Source organism: Macrobrachium nipponense, chromosome 14 (assembly GCF_015104395.2).
Source record: "Macrobrachium nipponense isolate FS-2020 chromosome 14, ASM1510439v2, whole genome shotgun sequence".
NCBI classification, from domain to species: Eukaryota; Metazoa; Arthropoda; class Malacostraca; order Decapoda; family Palaemonidae; genus Macrobrachium; species Macrobrachium nipponense.
In genome coordinates, this window is record NC_087207.1 from 34,082,453 (window position 1) to 34,100,476 (window position 18,024).

At 37.4% G+C, this 18,024-nt stretch overlaps 1 protein-coding gene across 22 annotated transcripts in view; it reads right to left on the reverse strand.

Annotated features, from left to right (window-relative positions):
• The window catches only part of LOC135226448 (transmembrane protein 131-like), a 525,255-nt gene that overhangs the window by 59,081 nt on the left and 448,150 nt on the right, over window positions 1–18,024 (reverse strand). For all 22 annotated transcript variants that reach the window (XM_064266036.1, XM_064266031.1, XM_064266024.1 and 19 more), the window contains 6 exons: window positions 8,744–8,824; window positions 8,391–8,514; window positions 8,054–8,167; window positions 7,575–7,697; window positions 7,080–7,243; window positions 6,120–6,303 (listed from right to left, as the gene is read on the reverse strand). In XM_064266036.1, the coding sequence (XP_064122106.1) occupies window positions 6,120–6,303; window positions 7,080–7,243; window positions 7,575–7,697; window positions 8,054–8,167; window positions 8,391–8,514; window positions 8,744–8,824 (790 nt within the window). The remainder of the gene's footprint in view (window positions 1–6,119; window positions 6,304–7,079; window positions 7,244–7,574; window positions 7,698–8,053; window positions 8,168–8,390; window positions 8,515–8,743; window positions 8,825–18,024) is intronic.

Consider the following 18,024-nt stretch of genomic DNA (forward strand, 5'->3'; position numbering starts at 1 on the left):
AGTTATCCCCGAACTCATAACAAACAACCCATAACTCGAAACGAAAAACTCATTTATACAAAATTCTCAAAAAAAAATTAAATACTCCCCTAAAAGATATCACAAGAGTTCCTTACTGAACAACAGTGACTGGCCGCCAGTGCAGCACCAAGCCCTCTTTGTCAGCAGGAATCTAGAACATATCTAGTAGAAGGTATGTACAAATTTAAGGATTTGGTGTTTTGCTCACGTACCCAGTATTGTATCCGCCGATACAAATGGTCCCAGAGAAAACATTTCTCGTAGGTCACGCGAACGTCTTTAAGATAGTGAGATGCAAAAACTGAATTGCACCTCCAATATGTCGTGTCAATGATTTTCTTTAATGACATATTCTTCTGAAAAGAGAGAGACGTCGCCACTGCTCTAACTTCATGGGCTTTTACTCTTAAAAGCGGAAAAGAGTCGTCAGGACAGAACTTGTGAGCATCCGTAATGACGCTCCTAATGAAGAAAGCTAATGCGTTCTTAGACATGATTTCTTTTGTGGGGTCCTTAATCGAACACCAAAGACTTTGTCTAGAGCCTCCCATTTGCTTCTTTCTTTGTAAGAAAAACGTCAGGGCTCTTACCGGGCAAAGAGACCTCTCTGTTTCTCTCCCTACCAGACTCGATAAGCCTTTGATCTCGAATCTCTCTAAACGAGCAAAAGGCCGAGTCTTTGTTAAAGCCGACTTCATCTTCTAGGGCATGAAGTTCGCCAACTCTTTTGCGCTGTCGCCAAAGATAGGAGAAACAAGCATTTTCTTGTTATATCCCTGAACGAAGCTACGTGGGCGGCTCAAATCTGTCCGACGAAAGGAACTTGAGAACTACGTCCAGGTTCCAGCTGGGTGGAGTTAGTTCCTTCGATTTTGTCGTTTCAAACGATCTAATCAAGTCGTGCAGATCTTTATTGTCAGCAATGTCTAGGCCTCTGTTTCTAAATACTGCCGACAGCATGCTCCTGTATCCTTTGATTGTCGATACAGACAAATGAGAGACCTCTCTCAAGAACAACAGGAAATCGGCGATTTCGGTTATAGAGGTACTGGAGGAGGACAACTTCTTAGACTTGCACCACCTTCTGAATACCTCCCACTTCGACTGATAGACTCGTCTAGTGGAAGCTCTGCGGGCTCTAGCGATAGCGCTTGAAGCTTCGCGAGAAAACCCCCTCGCTCTGACAAGTCTTTCGATAGTCGAAAGGCAGTCAGAGCGAGAGCGGGGAGGTTTTGATGAAACCTCTCGAAGTGTGGCTGTCTGAGAAGATCCATCCTTTTTGGAAGGGATCTTGGGAAGTCTACTGTCCACTCCAGCACCTCTGCAAACCAATCTTGTGCTGGCCAAAACGGGGCTATCAGGGTCATCCTTGTCCCGTTGGACGCTACGAACTTTCTCAACACTTGTCCCAGGATTTTGAAAGGGGGGAAAGCGTACACGTCCACATGAGACCAGTCCAGCAGGAAGGCGTCGACCACGAGAGCTCTTGGGTCTTCCACCACTGAACAAAAGACTTCCAGCCTTTTGGAAAGGAATGTGGCGAACAGATCTACGTGAGGAGTGCCCCAAAGATCCCAAAGACTCTGACACACCTTCTGAATGAAGCCAGTCCATTCTGTGTGAAGGACCTGGCTTCTCCTGCTCAGTCTGTCCGCCCTGATGTTTCTCGTCCCCTGAACAAATCTTGTTAGTAGGCGATGTTTCTTTGTGAGGCCCAAATTAGCAGATCTCTTGCTATCTCGTAAAGCGACACAGTGTGTGTTCCTCCCTGCTTCCGAATGTAGGACAGGGCTGTAGTGTTGTCCACATTCACTTGGACCACACTGTTCGTCACAAAGGGTTCGAAGAACTTTAGCGCTAAGTGAACTGCTAGAAGTTCTTTGCAATTTATGTGCCAGGACACCTGTGCTGTCTTCCAGGTGCCTGACACTTCTCTCGGTCCTAGTGTTGCTCCCCAACCCTTCTCCGATGCGTCGGAATACAACACTCGGTTTGGGTTCGGAACTTCCAGAGAAATTCCCTTGTTCTCTTTTAGAGGGGACAACCACCATTGCAGGTGTGGTTTCATTTCCCTTGGAAGGAGAATACTGTCGGAGAGAAGTCCCGTCTTCCAGTTCCACGATCTCTTTAGGAAAAACTGAAGAGGGCGAAGATGTAGTCTTCCTAGAGGAAAGAACTGTTCGAGCGAGGAAAGGGTGCCTAGTAGGCTTAACCATTCCCTCGCCGAAGTTCGTTCTTTCCCCAAGAAGAGAGAGACTTTTTCCAAGCCTCTCACGATTCTCTCTTGCGAAGGAAATACTCGAAAACCCCGAGAATCCATCTGAATCCCCAGATAGACCAAGTTCTGTCTGGGAATCAGCTGTGACTTCTCGAGGTTCACGAGTAGTCCCAACGCCTTTATCAGGTCTAGGGTCAAAGAAAGGTCCTCCAAACACTGTCTCTCTGTTCTGGCCCTGATGAGCCAATCGTCCAAATATAGAGAGATGTTGACGCCTTTGAGGTGAAGAAACCTCGCCACATTCTTCATCAGGCTTGTGAAGACCTGAGGCGCTGTGGATAGGCCGAAACACAAGGCCCTGAACTGAAAGATCCTTCCCCCCGTCATGAAACGGAGGTACTTCTTCGACGAAGGGTGAATCGGGACATGAAAATAGGCGTCCTGGAGATCCAGCGACACCATCCAATCTCCTTGACGTAACGCCGCAAGGACTGAGGCCGAAGTCTCCATAGAGAACTTCTCCTTTCGAACGAACTTGTTCAGAGCGCTGACATCTAGAACTGGTCTCCAGCCCCCCGAGGCTTTCGCAACCAGGAAAAAGCCGATTGTAAAACCCCGGAGAGTTTTGCTCTAGAACCAGTTCTATAGCTCTTTTGTCCCACATTTGATTCACCATCAGACGAAGAGTATCCCTCAGTACAGGGTCCCTGTATCTGGCTGACAGTTCCCGTGGAATGGTCGTTAGTGGAGGACTGTCTTGGAAGGGGATAAGATATCCCTTCCTTATTGGACATGGAAGAGGCGTCTGAGTTTATGAGTGACCAGGCGTCTGCAAATTCAAGAAGCCTGGCCCCCACTGGTGTTTGGAGGCTGTCTGTCTCACTTCCCTTTCTTAAAGGGACGGGAAGGAGCCTTACCTCTCCTCTCAAGACCTCTTCTCTTAGAGGTAGCTCTGGAGAGAGCCCTCCTCGAAAGGGCTGAACCGTAGAAGTCGGTCCTTTCTTGTCACAGAAACAAGAGGTCTCTTCTTCCTTGCAGTTTGCAGGAGAAGATCCTGAGTCGCCTTCTCAGTCAGTGATCGAGAAATGTCCTTCACTAACTGAGAAGGAAACAGGAAGTCAGACATGGGAGCGAAAACCAGGGCTGCTCTCTGTGAGGGAGAAACCAACTTGGTTAGGAATGAACTAAAAATACTCCTCTTCTTAAGGAGTACTGCTCCGAAAAGAGAGGAGATTTCTCCCGATCCGTCTTTACCGCCTTGTCAATACAAGCAAGAATACTGAGAATGACTTCTGGGTCAAGACCATCCGAGTCATGAGCTTTCTTAGACATCACCCCAAGGGACCAGTCTAGGAAATTAAACACTTCCAAAATATGGAAGAGTCCCTTGAGGAGATGATCCGTCTCCGAAATAGCCCAAGACACGCGAGCTCCATTCAAAGCATGTCTCCTTGACGAGTCAACCAATTTTGGTTGAAAAGTCTGCTTCGGCTGCCGCTGGGAGAGAAAGGCCCATGTTCTCCCCCCGTTCGGTACCAGAAACCTCTCTTGCCAGAAAGTATGGCTGGAGGCATACAGAAGGTAGTTCTGCCCAGATCCTTCTTAGACAACATCCATTTGTCTAAGGACTGAAGCGCTCTCTTCATAGAGATCGTAGGTCTCATCTTCAAGACCGACGAAGACTTAGGCACAATCGCACTCGAAAACAGTGATCGAGGCGAAGGAGGAGCGGCAGGAGTTAAAGAATCTCCGTATTCCCGTAAAAGAAGGTCAGTCAGAACTTTATAGTTCGAGACTCCTTCTCTACCGTCACCCTCTTCTTCCGAATCTCCTTCTACACCTTGTGGAGAATCGGCCTGAAAAACGAGAGGATCTTCATCCCGTTCTCTCTCTACTGGTGACAAACTCCTACTAGGAGAGGGGCTCATAGAGTGAACCGACTCTCTCTCACGTCTAAAAGAAGTCTCGCGTCTGCTTGACTTCTCGCGCCTGAAAAGCTCCTCGCGCTTGGCTGGCGCCTCGCGCTTGGCTGGCGCTTCACGCTTGGCTGGAGCGTGTAGCTTGGCTGGCATCTCGCGCCTGGCTGACGTCTCGCGCTTGTCTGGCGCCTCACGCAACTCCTCGCGCCTGGCTGGCGCCTCGCGCCTGGCTGAATCCTCGCGCTTGGCTGGCGCCTCGCGCTTGGCTGAATCCTCATGCCTAACTGGCGCCTCGCGCCTGGCTGGTGCCTCAGGCCTGAGCGTATCCTGATCTCGAGCAACTCGCTCGGAAAGATCCTGACGTTTGTACGCCTCTTCTTGCCTGGAAGACGTCCTATGTCTGGCGGACGCTTCACGTCTGGCTGGAGAAAGAAGACGAGACTTCTTAATAGGAAGTCTAGCGTCCTTCTTGCGAGGGGGATCCCTTGAAAGAACTCCCACCAAAGAGGCAATCTGCTCTTGAACTGCCAGCAAAATCCTCTTGGAAGCCACCCCAGCGTCCTCTTCAATAGAAGAAGCAGGAGAACTCGAAGGAGTGCGATCATCAAATACATCTCTAGGAGCGTCGAAACCAGCTTAGCCTTCTTGATAGAAGAAGGAGCTTCCTCCGACCGAAAGAAGCGCTCCGGGCTCGAGTCGAACGCGCGCTCTTTCCAATGCCTTTTCAGTGGCCTAGAAAGATCCGAGTCCTTCCACCCTCGTTTTAGGTGAAGGAGATGAACCGGACGACGAGAAACAATCTCGTAGGACGCTTCTATTTGAGCGGTCCTGAGCAGACTGTAACGAAACAGAACCTGCTGAAGGGACGCCTGACCGTTGGGGATTCCCCACAACCTCCGTACGACTTTCGACTTTCCTACTCCTCTGGGTATGTGAGTTTGGAAGAGGTCTAGGCCTGGGAGCATCGCAGGGACGGTCAGAGCCCCCTCCCCCCACAACACTGGGAACACTCACTTCACTTAGTAATTCACAATCACTAGCCTTACCTTGCATGGTCCTCCTCTTTGTCTTCATTTTACGAAGAGTAGCCTTCAGATTGGCGATTTCAGAAGCCGAATCCGAATGCAAAGCCTGTGAGAATTCAGATACATAGGGAGAATCATATTCATTAATAAAAGGAGAGTTAGACTCAGAAAAAGGCTCAATAGGCCTTGTACTCACACACTTTTGTGCAGCCCGTCTAATCCTACCCCTCCTCTAACTTCTTCAAGTAAGAAGTTAGAGTCTTCCATTCATTAGCATCCAACTTTTCACACTCAATACAGGTGTTAGCCAAAGAACAGTCAAACCCCCTACATTTACGACATACAGTGTGAGGATCAACCGAAGCCTTCGGTATCCTCACCTTGCAGCCTACATTCACACACACTCTCACACTAACACTTGAATCAGACATTCTAATAGAAAAATTCAAAAGCAAGTCCAAATCCAGTCCACAGTAGCGAATGCAAAACAACGATCCAGTACGTCACCAAGAAATCCAATAAAGATGATCAATAAAGTCTTGAAAAGCAAATTCCAGTCAGGAGGTAGTAACACAATGTTGATACCACCGGCGACAGAGAAAATATGATAGAAAACGGGGATGGTTCCGTTAGTCCTGCCGCCCAGGGCAGGCAGGTAGATCACCTGACCTACCGGTAGCGAGTGGCGCGAAATTTGAATTTCTGTCGGGGACGACGGAGTCTTAGCTATGTATATATCTCATTGTATGAATTAATCCATTAATACTTGTGACCAAACATTGAGGGTAACTTTAAAATGCAAATACTTAAAAAAAAGAATAATGCAAACTGGTTAAAACTAGAAGAACAAATACTGTATTAATTATCTTTTAAAATTCCCCATTAAAAAAAATTAGCAATTAATTTTAGGTGCTTTTAAAAATTATTTCCACTTACCTGAATGTGTATGTGCTTGTGAGCAGAATTCAGTAAGTGTAACGGTAAAGTTGTTGGAGGGTCGTTCGGTGTACGCAAGCCAAAGTGGAGGCCATCTTGTGGACAAAATAGCCCCGGCTGACCAGAGACCTCCACTTCCACTGGTACCACCAGATAATCACTGTCTGCCTCACTTGTTACAATTCTGCAAGATCAACCAATCTTAAGCCAAGAAATGTTTTCCATTTTTTCAAATTTCCTAATTACAAATACCAGTATACTACTACCACGTCACACATTTTTCATATAGGCAAGGAATATACATGCTCTTAGCTCCCTTATAGTATAGATTTCCTTATATGCATAATATAATACAAATATGTCTACTAGCATATGATATCTTTATCTTCCTTTTACGGTTTACCTTAAATGCACTACATATACGTAGTACGATACGTAAATATGTATACTGGTAGTACATAACAGAAAAAAAAAACTTTCCATGTGAAGTGCATATTACAGAAACAATTCTGCACACTCATTCAGCAAAGATGTTAATTACAAATATCAAGCACACACATTTCACTGCACTCTTCCTAACTTTTACTGTAATTTTCCTACCTATCACCCAACAGAAGAGGGGTGTATCACTTTGCATTGCGAGATGCATTGTAGATGGCTCTTCCTACCTAGTACTTTTAAATTTACCATGCTCCCTTTTTCACCTCTGATTTAAATTTACATTCTTTAGAAGAATCCTATAAAAGTATATATACTAGGCTGTGTAATTAAAATAATTTTATAATACCGTACAAGTACTAATAAATTTCCTATTCATCAAACTGCAGAAGATAATGATGAAAACATTTCATTCACTCACTATCCCCACTATCTATCCTGAGTGACTACCAAAATGATATTTACATCTACTCTAATCTTATTGACTGAATAAAGCAGTTTGATAGTATTTTGTACTCCTACCTAACATATGCTGTGTGGTTATTTTCCCTTCGGGCCACAAAATTTGCTCTCATAAGAGGCCTTGTGTGGTAGGGTGGAATGTTCCATACATTTTTTTGTCCTTCCTGTGTGCCAGAGAGGAGCTCAAGATGTAGATCTCCCCCTGTACTGTACATTTCTGTCACCTGAAATAACGAATCAAAGGATCTCTATAGTACTGTACATTACCGTCACCAGAAATAATGAATCAAAACTTCTCTACTCATAAAAAGTTTTGACATAATAAAATAGTAATAAAAATCATGACAGAGCAATACCAAAAAGGAATTTAAACAATGACTTTTATACCATTTTACAGTAATATACAAACTACCAAAATTTCTAAACAGGAACAAGGACTAGAAGCCACACTAAGTTTTCAGGTTTTTTAGAACTTCTACTATAATAGTACAAAATTCTTACAAGATCCAGCACTATCACATTATCCGTATCATACAAAATAGGTTAGAAACCAACCTGCAGAGAACGAGGATGGGGATTATGAAGCTGAATTAAAGGAGAATATGAAGAATTTAGTGGCATACGCACCCCTACAAGAGGCCTCAACCTGTAGGGGTTTCCAGTTCCCACTGCTCGCACCTGTTAAAACAACATTAATTTATTACAGTGAAATGTTTCCAATAATCTAAAAGTCCCAAATATACTACACCAAAATCATGAAAACTGAATAAAATGTTAGCCATTATAATTAAATTGGAGAAATTCTTAATTCATAACTGTAACTTGTACCTTTCCTTGCAACAATCCGCTATCCATTTCACATTCCACTTTCTATGTTCTGATTACTTATAACACATGTATAAATCCATGAACATAATATAGTACATGAAAACTTATCAAGTAGTTACTATAATAAACCATTCATGCAAAAAAGAAATGCCTAGTACTTAATGAAATCCAGATAGTATTCCTTACAACCCACAGGGGGAACTTACCCCATACTTATAGGTGCCTATAGATGTATGTATGAAGATGGTGTTTTCTATGAGGCCTTCCTCCCTTCCCAAGAACACTACGTCGAATGAAGTGTTCCCCCCTGGTAACACCACCTAAAATAGGGAGGTTTCAAATTACTGATAAATACAACGGTATGTGGCTCATGCAGATTCTAAGATATTAATTCTTTGTATCTGAAAACAATGTAAATTATGAAAAAATCTAAGACAATGTTTTTATCTACAAAATTGTTTTTGTGGATCCACAAGCAAGTGAAACTAAGAGCAATGTGAGCTTTTAAATCATGGTACAAAAAAGATACAATCAACCACTCACCTTATCTTGAAAAAATGTGCAGTGGAAATGAAGCGTGTTCCCCGACAACGAATGAAGTTGAACACTATTTTCTGGACTGCTGTTTTGCACCACTACTTTTCTCATTAAAGGCATCCCTGTTGGACTAAAAATATAATTTTTGGTATTAAATTTGCTTCTTTAGGAAAGACAACAGCAGTATAGTACCATCTTATGTAAGTTACCTAATTTGGACTAATAAACACAGAGGATGTTTTTTTCCACACCGTTTATAAAGTGCAGTACGTACTTATAAATTCCACATTTTCATATCTATAAAACAAATATTTCATGAAAACATTTGAATAAAATGCATTCACAATTCTCATACTTACTGCTCTTTAAAATCTAAATGTGGAGGATCAAAAACGATATAATTTTTTGAAGGGACCCCTTTTTCATCGATATCCCCATATCTGAAAAGAGAAGAGATAAACAGTTTACATTTGCAAGCTATCAACAGAGAGAGAGAGAGAGAGAGAGAGAGAGAGAGAGAGAGAGAGAGAGAGTTGAGAGAGACTGGGAGAGAGAGAGAGAGAGAGAGAGAGGAAAAACACACGAGAGAGAGAGAGAGAGAGAGAGAGAGAGAGAGAGGAGGAAGAGGAATTTCTATGGAGAAGGAGAGAAGAGAATCAATTAATCAATTAAATCAATAAACATACGGGTTCAGTTGCAAACTTTCAAACTAAAGACTTGCACTGGATTACCAGTTACAGACTTGTGCACATAAAATATCTACAGTACGTGGCACATGTATTTTTCTAGAATGACAGTAAAGGAAGACCAACAAAGATATCTGGAAGCTGACACAATAGCAGGACACCCTGACTCTACTTCCATTTTATCCATGCCCTTAACTGAAAATATAACCTTTTCTTGCACAACATATAGGAAGATATAACAGTTGATCCCTTCACTATTTGTCCACTACTTTTCAGCAATTTACATGAACCTTAGCCACAATAAAGACCTTAAGTATAATTAATTTTACTTCTATGAAGTCTTCCAGTAATAAAATGAAAAAGGTTTAATACTTAGTAATAATATATATTTAGGATATATTTCTATATACATGTACAGTAATTATGTGAACTGCTCTTAGAATTATTTAAACAAAATAATATGTCAAAGCATTATCATGACATGAAAACTTTATCAGTCTATACATATTCTTCCCCAATATACTCCTTACTATTATGTTGGACTTCTGCAACAACATTCTTGATGTAAAACTGCTATAGAATTAACATGTCTATTTAGTAAAAATAGATTTATTCTTCTAACTTCTTGAATGATGACATTGTACTAGTATTCTTCCTATCACTCAGACAAAAGTTTGCATTATTTTTCAACAAAATTTATTTCCAAGCCAGCACATCCTCTTCTAACAGATTCAAAAGTTTCATAACCTTATTTGTCACCCTAATTAGCAACATGTATTGAGGATAGCAGACTGGCTTCTTTCTCCTATGATCAACAAGTTCCACCATATTTAGAGGTTCCCTGTGGATCCTTTCAAAATGATCAGCGCAAAGTACACCTTCACAACAGTGTTACAAATACTTCATTAATAATAATAATAATAATAATAATAATAATAATAATAATACAGTGGCCCTCGTATTCGCTTCCCCGGATTCTCTGATTTCTCTCTGGACCTTATCTACCCATTATTTGCGGGGAATTCGCCTACATATTTGCTTTGATGTTATTTTCAGGACTAAATACATTTTTATAATACAAAAATTATTTACTAATTTTAAAATAATATTGATCAATATTGTATTAATAAGTTTAATAAGATTAAATGATATCACATACTAACAATAATAATTCTCTCTCTCTTTTTTACAGAGATGTATGTTTTCTGTATGATACATAAATGATTTAGTAATTTTCAAATATTATAAATGTAAAGAGCTATCAATTCATTAAAGAACATACTATAGTGAATTAGTAAGATTTAGTTTAGAAATTAAAAAATTATGTAAGAATAAAGGAAATCCCAGTCTTCAAGCATTTTTCTTTCGAACTCCAGGTACCAAACCAGGTCCAACAGCTGTCAAATATATCACTAATGTGACTGGAGGGGAGGGAGTGTGTTTCTCTCTCTCTCTCTCTCTCTCTCTCTCTCTCTCTCTCTCTCTCTCTCTCTCTCTCTGAGATTTGAGATTTTTATAGTACCTGTATGTATAATATGTTTATTAATATTTTCAAATGATAATAATTGTAATAACAAAAATCATATGGGATAGTATTTTACAGAAATACTGCAATAACCTTTCCATTTCACTCTTTCAAAATAAGGATCTCTCTCTCTCTCTCTCTCTCTCTCTCTCTCTCTCTCTCTCTCTCTCTCTCTCTCTACTGTGATGGAGATTTTTATGGTACATGTATGCACAATATGTTTATTAATATTTTCAAATAATAATACAGTAATACTATAACTATAATTACAAAAATCATATGAGATAGTATTTTAAAAAAATACTACAGTAACTCTTTCAAATACGGATACCTCCCTCTCTCTCTCTCTTCTCTCTCTCTCGTCTCTCTCTCCTCTCCTCTCCTCTAGTATGTTTATTTGTTTTGTAATATAAATAAATCATTTACCTTATAACATATTTTCAAATATTTTTAAGATTAATATAAAAAATAGCGATTCCCAGTCTTTTTATCCACTTGGAGGAAGGAGGGCGGGGGAGTAAATGACAGTTTGATATACGTACTGGCGGAGGGGAAGGAGTCAAGTCTAGGAGTTATTCTCTCTCTCTCTCTCTCTCTCTCTCTCTCCTCTCTCTCTCTCTCTCTCTCGCTCTCTAATTATTATTATTCTCTCTGTATCAGAATAATTCATAATTTCACTCTTGATGGTCAGATATATGATGTTGCCATTCAATGGTCTCTCTCTCTCTCTCTCTCTCTCTCTCTCTCTCTCTCTCTCTCTCTCTCTCTCTCTGTTACTTGCTGTAGTATATATTTTAAATGGTAAATGTTTAAGATGACTTCGAAATGATACTAATAATATAACCCCAAAGATTAGTACAGTAATAGGTTAGTAATTTTTAGGTATATTTGAAGTAGGATGTTATTTAAGGTATACATTTGGTATCTGAACTTTCAAGATGGGCAGTTATAAGCATTTTTAGGGGTGGTTCTAACTATTCGCGGGTTTTAACTATTCACGGGGGTGTCTGGTACACATCCCCAGCGAATACGGGGAAACATTGTGATGGTGGTGATGATGATGATGATGATGATGATGATGATAATAATAATAATTGCATATAGAGGACTGCGTCAAAAACGAGAGCAGAGCACTGGGGCAATATCTGAAAACCAGTGAAGATGAGTGGCTAAGAAGTGCATGGGAAGGACTGACAAAAGTAGACAAAGACCCAGAAATATACAGACAAGAGAATGACAAACAAAACAGAGGAATGGTGCAACAAACCAATGCACGGACAATACATGAGACAGACTAAAACCGGCAACGATGAAACATGGCAATGGTTACAGATGGGAGAACTCAAGAAGGAAACAGGAGCAATGGTAACTGTGGCACAAGACCAGGCCCTAAGAACCAGTTATGTCCAAAAACAATAGATGGGAATAATATCTCATCCATATGCAGGAAGCATAATAGTAAGAAAAAGAGAGACTATAAACCACATATGTGAATGTCCAGCACTTGCACAGAACCAGTATAAAAAGAGGCAAAATTCAGTAACAAAAGCCCTCTACAGGAGCCTGTGCAAGAAACACCAGCTACCTTGCAGTAATAAGTGGTACGAACACCAACCTGAAGGAGTGATAGAAAACAATCAAGCAAAGATCCTCTGGGACCATGGTATCAGAACAGACCGGGTGATACGTGCCAACAGACCAGACGTGACATTGATTGACAAAATCTAGAAGACAGTATCACTCACTGATGTCGCAATACCTTGGGACACCAGAGTAGAAGAGAAAGAGAGAGAAAAGATTGATATGTATCAAGACCTGAAAATAGAAATAAGAAGGATATAGGATATGCCAATGTAAATTGTACCCATAATTATAGGAACACTTGGCACGATCCTAAGATCCCTGAAAAGGAACCTGGAAAAACTAGATGCCAAAGTAGCTCCAGGACTCGTGTAAAAGTGTGTGCTCCTAGAAAAACCCCACAGTGAAAACAGTGATGGACTCCTCCTAAGGAGGCAGGATGCGACCCAGAACCCCACACTTTATAAAACCACCCAGTCAAATAGGATAACTATGATAGACAAAAAATTATTAATAATACTGTACTAATTGTAATTATTATTATTTTGTTGAAAATATAATGGCAGTTTTCAACGAATTAATCTTATACAGGGTCTTTTCAATTCTTATTATTCGTTTTTCTGACTCAGCTACGTTCTTGTGTAGAATTCCAGTGTATTCGTATTTGTCTTAATTAAAATATTTGTCAAAAATATTTTATCAAAATTTTATTATATATACTAGTGTGTAACACGAGTTTATGCAAATATTTCAGGAAATGAAAGAAAAAGTCATTCTAAGCAGAAAATGTTCTATATACATACATTTTAAGACTATTTGTTGGTGAGGTGACTTTAAAATATAACCGTTTTTCCTTAATGCTTAATGTTCAGTATCTAAAGAATAAATTTAATATGGAAGTATTTCAACCATATCTGCTTAATCACCGATTTCCTTTTTTTATAACAGTGGAGTTCACTGTTGCAAAACCCATAAATAAACCTCACATCTGCATATTCCACATTACTGGAATGGTAAGGTATTGTCTCCAATTTCTTGCTAAAAAAATGAATAAAGAATCTGGCACTTGTAACACAGACATGCTCATGCGTGAAGTGAAGTATTTAGAATAGCAAGTGAAGTGATCAGTTCCATCCCCCTCCCCTATCCAGGACTACTCCAACATCCCTTGTGCGCCATCTTACTTAGCCATTTAATGATAACGGTTATTTTAAAAATTCACCTCACCAACAAACTGCGCCTTGAAATGCATGATTTTTTTTAGAACATTTTCTGCTCAGAATGACTTTCTTTCATTTCCCAAAAATATATTTGCATAAACTTGTGTTACACCTTGTATATTTTGCTTATATCTCTTTAATGGACATAGAAATCAAGGCCAGTAACTTCAATGGAATCTTGGTAGCTATCTGGTGGCGTTTTTGGCATTTTCTTGGATACGGGTATTATGCATCCTTGCACTGCTGGTAGGACTCCTTCAGGGGCTGGGGTAGTATTCATCCAGTTCATCCTCACCAACACCCTGAGGAAGACCACGGCGATGGTCGAAACATGTAGACTACACCAGCCAAAGGAGGAGTCCTACCAGCAGTAAAAGGATACATACATAATACCCGCATCAAAGACAATACCAAAATCACCATATAGCTACCAAGATTCCGTTGAAGTTACTGGCCTTAGTTTCTATATCCATCAAATATATATAAGCAAAATATATAACAAAATATTTTTGATAAAATATTTTTGGCAAGTATCCTCATTGAGACAAATCTGAATATATTGGAATTCTACTCAACAACCTAGCCGAGTCAGAAAAATGAATTATCAGAAGAATTGAAAAGACTGTATAAGATTAATTTGTTGAAAACTGCCATTATTTTCAACAAAACATTATCAAAGGTCTGTTCCTTGCATCATCATCATCATCATCATCATCATCATCATCATTATCATTATTATTATTATTACTAAAGTACTTTAATCAGTTTATATCTGGATTACCTGAAAAAGGCGAATCTGATAAAATGTTGTTTACCAATTTGTTCCGCAACTTGACATTTGTTGTTGACTATATTTTGAATATTTACACAAGAATTAAACTGTTTGTGTCACCCTACACTCTGTGTATGTAAAGATCATCAATTTATTCACACAAAATATCAAGGGTCACATGAGAGGGACCAATTTCCTAAGATGTCGTAACTATTTGTGTCTGTCCTTTAGAGATGATGAATTCCATACTTCAACACTGGGCCAGACTTGTTCTTGTTTTACTTTGTATTAACTTGACTGTTCCAAATATGTAGCCATAAACTGATTATAATGGGTTTTAATTTTTAATAAATCAGTACAGGCAGTCCCGGGTTTACGATGATTTTGGCTTGCGACACTTTTAAGTTATATTCATCAGAAATTATTTCCAGGTTTACAACGCATTCCAGGGTTACGACGCAGTTTACATAGTTCTGAATACAACCAAAGCATTAAAAGTAAGGTTTTCTTAGGATTTTTGACGTTTTTCGATGATGTTCCGGCCTATGACATCTCAAGAACGGAACCACCGTCGTAAACCAGGGACTGTCTGTACATATTAATGCAGGCCCATATAATGAAAAAAAGTTGTCAAAACACTGCCCATGGCTGAGAAAGCAATTGAAAATTAATTATGACGTTTCTGCTGAAGTTGGTTCATCCTCTCCACTGTACAAATCAAGACACCATTTTCGCATCAACTACAAATTACTTGGAGCTACCACTGTCACACCAGGAGCTGATAGGTCATATTGCTCGAAGTGGAAGAAAACGTTGATAAAATTATGAAGTCATCTTAAAAACAAGAATTCTAATAAAAAAATCAATGAAAATCTCCGAGTCACAAAGGTAAAATTAACAGCTGACCTCATGAAGGCTAATATAAAAAAATTTTCTTGAATGGCAGCGCAAACACCATAATACTTAATGATATTTAAACAAAGACTTTTAGGTACTGAAATACCTTTGGATATGGTTTGTTTCTTGAAATACAAATGTTAATTAGCATTCATATACTTCCATTCAAAGATGATATACTTTCAGTTAAATAAAGAGCTTTAGGGAAACCAACAACTATGGTCAAGATGTGAAGAGAAATATATATATTTACATTCAACCCACGTATTCACATTCTCAAGATTCACGGACTCACCTATTCGCGTTCGAGATTTGCAGATTCGCCCATTCATGTTGTAGAGATTCGCGGATTCGCTTATTTGCGGATTTTTCTTTGAACCATATTCTCCATTATTCGTGAGAAATTCACCGATTTGCATGCTTTCCCAACGATAAATATTCACTAGTTAGTGTATTTTGATGTTATTTTCATGACAAAACATTTTTATGATACAAAAATGATTACTAATTTTCAAATATTAATATTGATGTCTTATCAAATAATAAAAATAATAATTCTCTCTCTCTCTCTCTCTCTCTCTCTCTCTCTCTCTCTCTCTCTCTCTCTCTCTCTCTCTCTCTTACAGAGATGTGTTTTTTGTATGATAAATTATTAATTTCCAAATATTAATATTAACGTAAACAGCAATAATATCACATCATTAAAAATAAACTATAGTGAATTAGTAAGATTTTAGTTTATAAATTTAAAAATTAGTAAGAATGAGGGAAAATCCAGTCTACCCCGCATTTTTCTTGTTAGATCCAGGTACTAAGCCGAGGTCCAGAGCTGTCAAATATGTCAAGTAATGTGACAGGAGGGGGAGCGAGTTGCCAACTAGTTTATGTAATTCTCTCTCTCTCTCTCTCTCTCTCTCTCTCTCTCTCTCTCTCTCTCTCTTCTATTACTGAGATGAGAGAATTTTTATGGTAGCTACATGTATGTATATATGTTTATTAATATTTTCAAATAATAAATATAAAAATAATAATAATAATAATAATAATAATAATAATAATAATAATAATAACTTTAATTACAAAATTCATATGGGACAGTATTTTAAAAGAAATACAATAATCTTTCCATTTCACTCGTATAAATAAAGATCTCTCTCTCTCTCTCTCTCTCTCTCTCTCTCTCTCTCTCTCTCTCTCTCTCTCTCTCTCTCTCTCCACGTATGTTTGTTTTGTAGCATGACAAATAAATTATTTACCTAATAACTACTCTTCAAATATCAGTAAAAGAAACTGCAGTTCCCTTCCAAGTCTTTTTATCCTCTTCGAGAAAGGAGTATATGACAAATGATATATATACTGTTGGTGGACGGATAGGAGTGTTGCTAAAAGAAGTTCATTTCAATCTTTTGATATCACAAGGAGTGTCTGTCTGTCTGTCTGTCTGTCTGTCTGTCTGTCTGTCTGTCTGTCTGTCTGTCTGTCTGTCTGTCTGTCTTTTTTAATGGTAAAATGTTTAAGATGACTCTGAAATTATATTAATAATGTAATCTCAAAGATTAGAACAGTAATAGGATAGTAATTTAAGGTACATTTGAAGTAGGATGGTATTTAAGTATACATTTGGATAGGCAGTTATAAGCATTTTTAGAGGGGGTTCTAAGTATAAACAGTTTTAACTATTCGAAGGGGGTGTCCGGTATGCATCCCCCATTGAATACGGGGGTCCATTGTAACATGTATGTATGTATGTATGTATGTATGTATGTATGTATGTATGTATGTATGTATATAGATTATATATTATCTATGTATATTAATAAATCTATGTATGTATATATGTATAAATGTATATATGTAAATTGTATGTATATATATGTATATAGGTATGTATATATGTATGAATATATGTATATTATGTATATATGATATATATATTATGTATATATGTAGTATGATATAATAGTATATATATGTATAATTATATGTATATATAGTATACTATAAGTATATAAGGTATATATGTATATATGTATATATATATATATAATATAAATATATATGTATATATATATAATGTAGATATATATAAGTATATATATAATTGTATAAAATATATGTATATATATAATGTATATTATATATTAATGTATATATATATATGTATATAATATGTAGTATATATATTAATGATATATATAAGTATACATATATAGTATATATATAGTTATATAATATGGTATATATATATTATGTAATATATATGATATATATATATGTATATAATATATATGTATATATATATATAATAGATATATATATATAGGTATTTAGAATATATTATTATATATATATGTTATATTATATATATGATATATATATATATATATATATTAAAAGTATATATATATATATATATATATATATATATATATATATATAATAATTACATACACACATCACACACACACACACACACACACCACACACACACACATATATATATATATATATATATTATATATATATAATAATAATATATAGTATATATAATATATATATATATTATATTATATATATCACACACACATATTATATTATAATATATAATATATATTATAAATATATTAATATATATTTAAATATATATATATATATATATATATATATATAAATATTATATAATAATAAATATATATATATATATATATATATATATATACTATATATATATATATATATGAAATACACACCACAGGCAGTCCCCAGTTATCAGCGGACTCAGTTAATGGTGATCCGGTTTCTATATATAGATATAGCTATATATATATATATATATTATATATATATATATATATATATATATATATATATATATATTATATACACAATATATATATATACACATACATTCTATAATAATAATTATTATATATATATAATATATATAATAATATAATAT